At 38.9% G+C, this 10,346-nt stretch overlaps 1 protein-coding gene across 1 annotated transcript; it reads right to left on the bottom strand.

Moving 5' to 3' along the window:
• Positions 1-4,843: 4,843 nt before the first annotated feature.
• On the bottom strand, positions 4,844-5,868 carry LOC142172456 (aspartic proteinase CDR1-like). The gene is made up of 2 exons (XM_075236074.1): positions 5,442-5,868; positions 4,844-5,340 (listed from the first exon to the last, which is right to left on the bottom strand). Exons 1-2 carry the CDS (start codon positions 5,866-5,868, stop codon positions 4,844-4,846), a joined length of 924 nt encoding a protein of 307 aa, XP_075092175.1.
• Positions 5,869-10,346: the final 4,478 nt, after the last annotated feature.

The raw sequence follows: 10,346 nt of genomic DNA, 5'->3' as shown, positions 1-10,346 counted from the left end.
TCTAGCTCATTTACTCATGATAACATGATAAGAAAGATATGTTACGTTGGTACTCGGTTGAGTAAGGCACCAGGTGCCCGTCGCGGCCCTTCGGTTTGGGTCGTGACACTAAAAATCTTAACTTAAGGACAATTCAGAACATTTTTGTCCTAAAAAATTAAACTGAAAAAACTTAAATTCAGGACTCGCTGACTAATTCCTAACTAGTATCCCTCTAGAGTGGCTACTTGGTATCATATTTATGTGGGGATCTGAATGTGCTAAGCTCAGCCCATGTACTGCTACATAATGGGAGAAAAAACTACTTGTATCTTTCGACTATCATTAACATCAGCTGTGACGATACCCAGATTTTCACCAAGAGGATTAAAAATATAAGGTCGTAAACACACAAAGAAGCCAATAGGATCCAACATATAGTATACTTATCTACACTGTGTGAGTTTCCAGCGAAGGGGTGTCAACTGACGGACAAAGGTGGCTCTGCTACTACATAGTGGGGAGCTTAATGCACAAAGTTGCTGAGACTTTTCCTTTCCCTGTTGACCATCTTTTTTCATTCATGGCCTCTTTATCTTCCAAGTCCTTTGAATAAAGAACCGATTGTCTTTCAAAAGGTTTTCTTTGATCAAACAATCTTTTTAAAATGTAACTGCAGTTTTTGTATTGCTCTGATTGAACCACTTGAATAACCTACTTGTGGTGGGGGGAGGGGGAGGGTTATTCTGTGACAAGTAGCACATGTTAAAAAGAGCTAGGAGAATGAGCCTGTGGTGATGAGTGTAAAACAACGTGTCAAGTGGGAGAATGTGATGAGAAAACAGCTGCGACTAAGTGTGATTGGGGTTTCATAATTTGCAGAAATATTACTTGGATTGTATGGGAAATGGTAGAGGATACTGTCCTGGTTGCATAGGCATTCTGAGGGAGGCTTTCTCCCCTGATTGTTGTTGATGGATGCCGCACTGTTGCTGTTGGAGGGAGGAGTCTTAGTTTTGGATGCACTCCGATCTCCCCCACTTTTGCTTGGGCCACTATTGCTGGGATGGTTCCCGTTGAATCCCCCTCGGACAGACGGCTGGGGCCTGTCGTACTGAGTTCCCAAATGATAATCGCCAAGGCATTCTGCAGCTTGAATGGCCTTGGGTAGGGTGTCTACCCGTTGTCTCTGTAGTTCCATACGGGCATGAGGTTTCAAACCTTCTATGAATGCGAAGAGTTTGTCTTTGTCCCCCATGTCGCGTATGTTTAGCATGAGTGCGGAGAATTCGCGCACGTACTCCCGCACTGATTTGGTGTGGCGGAGGTCCCGTAGTTTTCTCCTTGCATTGTATTCCACATTTTCGGGGAAGAACTGCAGGCGTATGGCTACCTTCAATTCATCCCATGTCTGGAGAGTATCTTCACCGGCCTTGATGGCTTCGTATTTGACCCGCCACCAAAGTTAGGCATCGCCCTGAAGATACATGGCAGCAGTCGCTACCTTTTTGGATTCTTCCAAATGGCCCACGACATCGAAGTATTGTTCGATGTCGAAGATGAAGTTTTTCACTTCTTTAGCATCTCGAGATCCGTCGTATGGCTTTGGCTCCGGTATCTTAAGCTTTTGTGGAATAGGGGTGAGGTTTGCTGCACCCCTGATGTGGTTGTCGCCTCCTCGAAGTAGGCTTTGTAGGGCAGCATTGACAACATTGAGCTTGCCTATCAAGTCGTCTATGGTTTGCTGCATGTCAGTTAGTCTGTCTGCCTCTTGTTGCTGATGGGCTAAATCGTCGGCACGCTCCTGTTGGAGGTCCTCAAATTTACCATGAATATTGGCAGTTTCGATGGCTGCCGTTTGTCGGTCATCGTCAGAGTCACGACTGATGTTTGCAATGTCATTTTCGGCCTGCCGCATTCGGCGGTCCAGGTCGTCCAACCTTTGCACTAGGATGTTGTTTTGATCAGGCACCGTATCCACGATGGGTCGTAATCGGTCAACCGTCTCTTCTAGAGATGCTAGACGCTCCCCATGATTCACCATGGTCAGAAATGGTGATGATGGCAAATGTGTTCCCTCGTCCGATGTCGAGCCTAGGCTCTGATACCAACTGTTACACAACGCCTTCCTGATGTTCTTTGGAAGGGCAACGTAAGGCTAAGCAACCGATGTCAGTGCGGTTGCTGTCCGCCAATGAGGTCCCCTCCGCACGCTAGACTAGATTGTCAGTGCCGTGCGGGAAAACCAATGTCATGAGCAATTGCGGAAGCTGAGAGAGAATTGGGTTTTGAATGATGATGATGATTTTATTGATGACTGAAATGCTGATTACAAAGATGCGGTGTCGAAGGGGGACCAAACAATCAAACATTTTCAAGCAAGCATTTTTCTGGTGTCTCTCCCCCTCGACACTGCATCTTTGTAATCAGCATTTCAGTCATCAATAAAATCATCATCATCATTCAAAACCCAATTCTCTCTCAGCTTCCGCAATTGCTCATAACATTGGTTTTCCCGCACGGCACTGACAATCTAGTCTAGCGTGCGGAGGGGACCTCATTGGCGGACAACAACCGCACTGATATCGGTTACTTAGCCTTACGTCCGCATATGTTTAAACCCGCACCGCACCCGCACCGCCCCATTGCCATCCCTAAAAGGCACGTATAGCTATGAATGCGTTGTGGCTTACCGGTTGCCATTGGGAGAGGCATTGACAGATCTGCAAATCATTCAAACATTGGTGACAAGAAAAAACCTTTGATGAGGGAAGTTGGAATGTCAGCTGCAATTATCAGTCCATGCAGCCTGCAGGTTGCTCATGGTATGGTTCTTCGTTCTGGTGGCTTGGCTTGTTTCTTGACATGAAGGAGTTTTCATTTAAATCATGTCACAATGTTGCTGTGGATATTTTCAATAGTATGAGGTTTTGGTTTGCTATATCTTGGCTTCTTGGTCAATTGCCAAAGCTTCTAATCTTAAAAGTCGATGATCAGATGCTTATAACACCCAACAGGAGTTAAAGGTAAGAGGAAACAGATCCAGAAAGCTACTTGGATTTCTGATGGGACTCACTGGCATGGTACTTGGTCATCAACAGAAGAAGACCATTCAAGATGTGATCATGAGGGTTACAGATCATTGTGGTTCCTCCAAATGCAGAGCCACTTTATGGGAAACAGGTATATCAGAAGAACTTGATTGACACAGCAGACATTGATATAAGATTGCCGATTCTGGTTTATGTTTCCAGAGAAAAGCGCCCTGCTTTTGATCACAATAAGAAAGCTGGATCCATGAATTGTTTAGTTCGAACCAGTGCAATAATGTCAAATGATGCATTCATTATCAGTCTTGATTGTGACCATTACATCTATAACTCCTTGGCCCCGAGAGACGGATGGTGTTTTATGCTTGACAAAGAGGGTGATAGGATCTTTTATGTTCGGTGCTCTCCCTCAGATGTTTGAGAGTATTGATCCACATGATCAATACGCAAACCACAATAAAATTTTCTTTGATGTCAGGATGAGAGACTGGATGGTTTACCACGTCCAATATGATTCTCCATGCGTTGCGAGGCAAATGTTGCCTGAGAAGGCCAACAAGTTCTCTTTCCCGTACAGTATGAGCACTGAACACTTCATCACTTTCTGAGGCAATGGTTTATTGGTTTTCATAAGTTGCTATTATGAGGACAAAACCAAATTGGGGAAACAGGTAGGAAGGATATATGTTTCGACTAACAAAGATGGTGTGACAGGTTATATTATATACATAATAGAAGTTGGAGATCAATTTATTGTTTCACAACAGGAGATTCTTCAAGAGGGACAACCTCAATCAATCTGACAGATAGGCTCATCCAAGTTCTCAGATGGGCAAAAGGTTTGGTTAAATTCTTCTTTTCTCGCAACAATGCTCTATTTGCAACCCCAAAAAAGGATTAAAAATATAAAGTCATAAACACACAAAAAAGCCAAGAGGATCCAACATATAATATATTTACTTATCTACACTGGAATTCTCCAGCGAAGGGGTGTCAATTGACGGACAAAGGTGGCTCCGCCACTACATAGCAGGTAATTTAGTGCACCGGCCTGCCTTTTTTATCTAGACTGATTTACTTATTTCACTTGCTGTTGAGTGTTGTATCAAGCTTATATGCAGGAGTTTGTATTGTTCTTCCTGCATAATAGCATATTAACGATACCCAAAATTATTGTTTGTAAGTTAAAACCAAGAATACCATCTCCTAGAAGTGTTTTTTTTTTTGCATATCTTAATTTGGATTAGAATTGTCCCCCCACATTTTCAACAGTAGACCTCTTTGGGATGATTGGATCTGAAACCCACTTTTTCTACTGAAACTTTTACGTATTACATATATGAAGAATTAGCATTTTAGCATTTGAACCATTGCTAAATAAATACAAGTAACAAGTAACAGAAGTTGGTTAATCTGCTGAAGTGTAAGGGCAGATAATGCTGTGTATGATATACACAATGTGGTCTTCTCTTTCTCATATTTTCTCATATTTCGCATAACAGTGCGAGCTTAGTGCATCAGCCTGTTATTTTGATATAAAATAATTTTCAAATTCCAATACTCTTGAGACGATTGGACCTAAAATCTCTTACTTGATGTTGTTTACTAATATTTTCTTGGGTAGGTTCTTATTATTAAGTGTTGTAGTTGGAATTCGAGTATGTGCTTTTCGTTTCTCATGCTAAGTTGAAAAGTTAATTATATATATCTGAGCAACTGAACATGTTTAAAACACTATAGAAGGCAAAGATGTTGAGAATATTAAGACTTATATCACTTAAGTAGAAACATCAAAGAAAATCACATCGTAATGATCAATCAAACAGACGGTCACCATCTATCCTAGTGAAGGACATTCTCATAGTGTTAAAGTCAAAGCTGTCATAGAAATATTGTTGTGCCCAAACTCCAAGTATGCTAAAAGGCATCTTCTTACTTTCAGAAATTTGTATAGACAAGCAGAAATGATCAACGCGATCTTGTCGAAATAAATTGTCAGCACTAAACTCCATTTTAGCATTTTCAGAAAAATGATATGCTATAGTTGGAAGTCCTTTAAGATCCCGAGCGACAATTCCATAGTAGCAAAGCTCTTCTGGTCTGTTGCTTATAAATTCTTCTAACGTCGTACCAATCACAGATTTAATTTCTTCCTTCAGTTTCTTGTAAGCTATCTCAGGCAAATAACTCGATGTGGCCCCACTATCAACAATCATTCCACCTTGGTGATCGATCCTCTTGAATATAATTGGATCAATGTCAAGAAACTTGTCCCCTACATTGATCTTTTCTAAAGTTATGTAGTATTTGCCTATAACCATAAACATGGGAGTGGACGCTCCTTCAATTAACCATAACCATTGCTTAACTCAAATGCCACAACTTCAGAGGCAAGATGTCCCCTAGTCCTACCTGTTGCATAAGAATAAGTATCCTCACATCTCCTCGTTGAGACACCACATTTGCCTTTAAGAATCATAAGATTACAAACAGATGTCCCACAATACACATCTTCAACATATGATGAAGATTCTGCATAGCAGTATAATGGAGCTGGTGAGCCTTCACCACCAATAGTAAAGCCACAATGAACCCAAAGTAACAAACTACCGGTGTCCATGGTAAGAATTTGTGGCACAAGAGGTGTACCAATTTTTAATGGAACAAGAAACTGAGAGGTATATGCTGGGTAAATCCGAATTTTATTGCCATCTTTTTCCAGATCAGTTATAAGATGTGAAATGCGAGTCTCTGATCTCTCATTCATTATTCTCACACGATCTTCAAGTGTGAGTTCTGGATTGTAGAAAGGCGAGTTCACTGCTTCATAGTGAATCATTTTTATGACTAGTCTCTCATGATGGTATGGGGAACTTGGTGCGGTTACAAAATTTTGTAACAATAGTAATACTACAAGAAGCAATTCCATCATTTTCAGAAATTAACAGGAGAGCTAGTTGTTGGTAATTTTTTTTGCCTTTCCTTTGGAAACTAGAGACAAGTAATTAAGAGAAATGGGGTGCATGGAGTCATGGATAGTTTCTTCTTATAGATGCATTCTTAGTTTCTGATCTAATTAGACGCTTCTTTTTCTGTACATAAGGTTTGAGTTCTTAATCTTGTCAGAACACACATTTTGCGAGTGCATATATAGTTCATAAGAAGTTGATGAAGTATACATGATTATAAAATATTGAAGAAAAAAGGAATATATCGAGAGAGCACAAAGGGCCCTTTTAGCTATAAAAAAAATTATTTTTTTTCGGAATCAGTGTTTGATCTTGAAAATTTCAAATTTCACTTGAAGTTGAATTTCAGAATTTTTCGAAAATTTTAAAAACTCCAAAAAACTGGTTTTCAAAATTTTCACTTCAAATCAATCAAAAAAAATAAAAAACGGTTTCAAATTGTATTCATGTCCAAATACGACTCTAATTTCAAATATCATTTTTACTTGATTTTTTTTTCCGGAATTTTACAATTGTTATGTTCCTAACACCCACTTAGTAAAACAAGTGGAAAAGTTATTTTCTCTTTGCTATGAACGCATTGAAATGATCATCTAAAATTTCTACAGTAATACTTTGAGTTCTTTTCATTTCTTAAATTACGTATATTTTCAACATTTTACATTCTTGGAGAGAGCTTGATTCCTTATGTACAAGTTTGATTTTTTTTTTTTTTTTTATGAGTTTATAACACGTACGTAAATTATTATTAATAATGTATCGATTTAGAAACCCTACTTTTTCTAATCCCACATTAAATTATGTAACCTAATTCTTTTTACACTTGTTATATATCATTTTTTACATATAAGTACAAGAATTTATTTCATGTTAAAAATAATCGATTTTTAATTGAGTAGTTAAATTGTTCATCACTATTTGATTTAATTATCATTAATATATCTTGGTAAATGATAGATTTGTGAAAGAGCAATTGATTTGATAGTGTTACGTTGAAAATGTAATCGCTGGAATATGCATTTGGTAGTGTATGTGTCATATTTAAGAAAAAAACCGATAAATAATCGAAAAATCGAAAAACCCACAAAAACCGAATCGAATAAAAACTAGCTTATTGGTATGGTTTGGTTCCAATATTTGAAAAACCGACTTACTTGGTTTGGTTTCTTTTTAGGGAAAAACTAACCCAAACGGAACCATAAACACTCCTCCATGCTGGTTCATGCGTGCGTTATCAATTGTCAAATAGAAAAACCTTTTACAAAAGGGTATTATATATTTTTGAAGGAATTTGCAACGGATTCGTAATATATATACTATTTAGTACTACGAGTTGTTATTGTTGCGGAAGCCAAATGTATATAGTGTGAATAAGTCACAACTACTGTACCAAAAATTATGACATCCACCAAATAATAAATAAGACAATAAAGCAACAATAAAGGGAACACCAGAATTTACGATGTTCGGCTAATTTTGCCTACTCCTCGGACACAACCAATATTTTATTTCACTCCAAAAATACAAGTGAAATAATACTAAAGAGAGAAGATACAAATGCCTTAAACAGATGAGAAGGCAAATGAGAGGTGTGTCTCAATCCTAAACATTAGGCCTTCTTTTATAGGGGAAAAATCCCCCCCAAACTTAACTCCCAACCAATGTGGGACTTTGGCATTTTGCCAAACTTCAACAAATCTCCACCTTGACAAAATTCCACATTTTCAATTCTCTCTCAATAACAAATTTTGGTTGTGTCTTCATCTTCAATCTTCAGTGTTCAACAATGTTGATCAAATCCAAACAATGTTGAAACTTGACCGCAGTCACCACCTTTGTCAGCATATCAGCAGGATTCTCTGTAGTATGAATTTTCTTCACCGTGACTCCACCTTCTTCTATGATTTCTCGTACGAAATGATACCGAACATCAATGTGCTTCGTCCTTGCATGATAAACTTGGTTCTTCGCTAATTGAATAGCACTTTGACTATCACAAAAAATTGTGATACCTTTTTGTTCAACACCAAGCTCCTTTAGCAATCCTTGAAGCCAAATTGCCTCTTTCACAGCATCTGTAATAGCCATGTACTCTGCCTCTGTTGTAGACAAAGCAACTGTTGACTGCAAAGTAGACTTCCAACTAACTGGTGCCTTTGCAAAAGTAAACACATAACCAGTAGTTGATCTTCGTTTGTCCATATCACCCGCAAAATCTGAGTCACAATATCCAACTACAGACTGATTGTCTTCCTGCTCAAAAACTAACCCGACATCTACAGTATTATGAATATACCGTAGAATCCACTTCACAGCTTGCCAATGCTCCTTCCCTGGATTGTGCATATATCTGCTAATAACTCCAACAGCTTGTGAAATGTCAGGCCTTGTGCAAACCATTACATACATCAAGCTACCAACAACATTTGCGTATGGTACCTTTGACATATACTCTCGTTCAGCTTCATCCATTGGCGACATAGTAGTACTTAGCTTAAAATGGGAAGCAAGTGGAGTACTAACTGGCTTAGTCTTGTCATCTATGCCAAAACGTTGAAGTACTCTCTTCAAATATTCCTTTTGAGATAAATAGAGTTTCTTTGAACGTCTATCTCTAATTATCTCCATGCCAAGAATTTTCTTTGCCTCACCCAAATCCTTCATCTCGAACTCCTTCTTCAGTTGAATCTTCAACTTATCAATTTCTTCCGAATTCTTGGAAGCTATCAACATATCATCAACATATAGGAGAAGATATACAAAGGAACCATCTTTAAGCTTGTGCAAATACACACAATGATCGTATTTGCTTCTCTTGTACCCTTGCCGCAACATAAACTCGTCAAATCGCTTGTACCATTGTCTAGAAGATTGTTTCAATCCGTACAACGATTTTTCAAGTTTGCACACCATATTTTCTTTTCCAGCAACTTTGAATCCTTCTGGCTGAGTCATGTAGATTTCCTCCTCCAAGTTTCCATGTAAAAACGCAGTTTTTACATCCATCTGAACTAGTTCCAAATCCAATTGTGCTACCAAAGCCAACATAATTCTAATGGAGGAATGTTTTACAACTGGAAAAAACACTTCATTGTAATCAATTCCCTCCTTTTGAGCATATCCTTTGGCCACCAATCTTGCTTTGTAGCGAACATCTACTTGGTTAGGAAATCCTTCCTTCTTTGCAAATACCCATTTGCACCCAATTGCTTTCTTTCCCTTCGGGAGATTGGCCAATCTCCATGTATGATTCTGATGAAGGGACTGTATTTCATCATTCATGGAAATCCTCCACTTATCTTCTTCTGAACTTTGGACAGCGTCTTTATAAGTAGTAGGAACATCATCAGCTACAATTGAGGTTGCACAAGCAACCGTCTCTATGAGACGAACAGGTTTCGTTATTGTTCTTTTTGGCCTGCTGGTTGCTATTGATTCAAGTTGTTGTTGAGATTCCTGAGTTGGAATCTCCTCTACTGGCTCTCCTTCCAGAGGGTAATCTTCATTTGTTTCCTCCTCTGCTTCTTGTGTAGGAAAAATAAATTTTCCCTCAAACTCCACCTGCTTAGAAGCACCTTCATTTTGTTTGGTATCTTCTGTTACCTTATTTACCATAGCAAATTCATCAAAGGTAACATCTCTGCTGAATATTACTTTCTTTGTCATAGGACACCATAAGCGATATCCTTTGACTCCAGAAGTAATTCCCATAAAAATAGCTTTTTTTGCCCTTGGATCCAATTTTGACTCTGTCACATGATAATATGCAGTTGAGCCAAACACGTGCAAAGAGTTATAATCTACAGCAGGTTTTCCGTACCATTTTTCAAATGGTGTTTTGCCATCAATAGCAGCAGATGGTAGACGATTAATGAGGTGGCATGCATATGTAATTGCCTCAGCCCAAAATTCTTTGCCCAAGCCAGCATTGGACAACATACACCGTACCTTCTCCAGCAAGGTCCGGTTCATACGTTCTGCCACTCCATTCTGTTGTGGTGTATGTCTAACAGTGAAGTGTCGGATGATGCCATCATTTTCACAGACCTTATTGAAATGATCATTTTTGTATTCACCTCCATTGTCTGTGCGAATACACTTGATTCTCCTGCCTGTCTGATTCTCCACCATCGTCTTCCATTTGAGAAAAATTCCCAACACTTCATCTTTGCTCTTCATTGTATACACCCATACTCTTCGAGAAAAATCATCAACAAAGGTTACAAAATAGTGCTTCCCACCCAATGAAGGTGTTTTGGAAGGACCCCAAACATCAGAGTGTACATAATCCAAAATGCCTTTAGTATTATGGATCGCTGTACCAAATTTAACCCTTGTCTGTTTCCCT

The sequence above is a fragment of the Nicotiana tabacum genome, chromosome 18 (genome assembly GCF_000715075.1).
Source record: "Nicotiana tabacum cultivar K326 chromosome 18, ASM71507v2, whole genome shotgun sequence".
Taxonomy (NCBI): domain Eukaryota; kingdom Viridiplantae; phylum Streptophyta; class Magnoliopsida; order Solanales; family Solanaceae; genus Nicotiana; species Nicotiana tabacum.
This window is presented reverse-complemented; position numbering and strand designations above follow the sequence as displayed.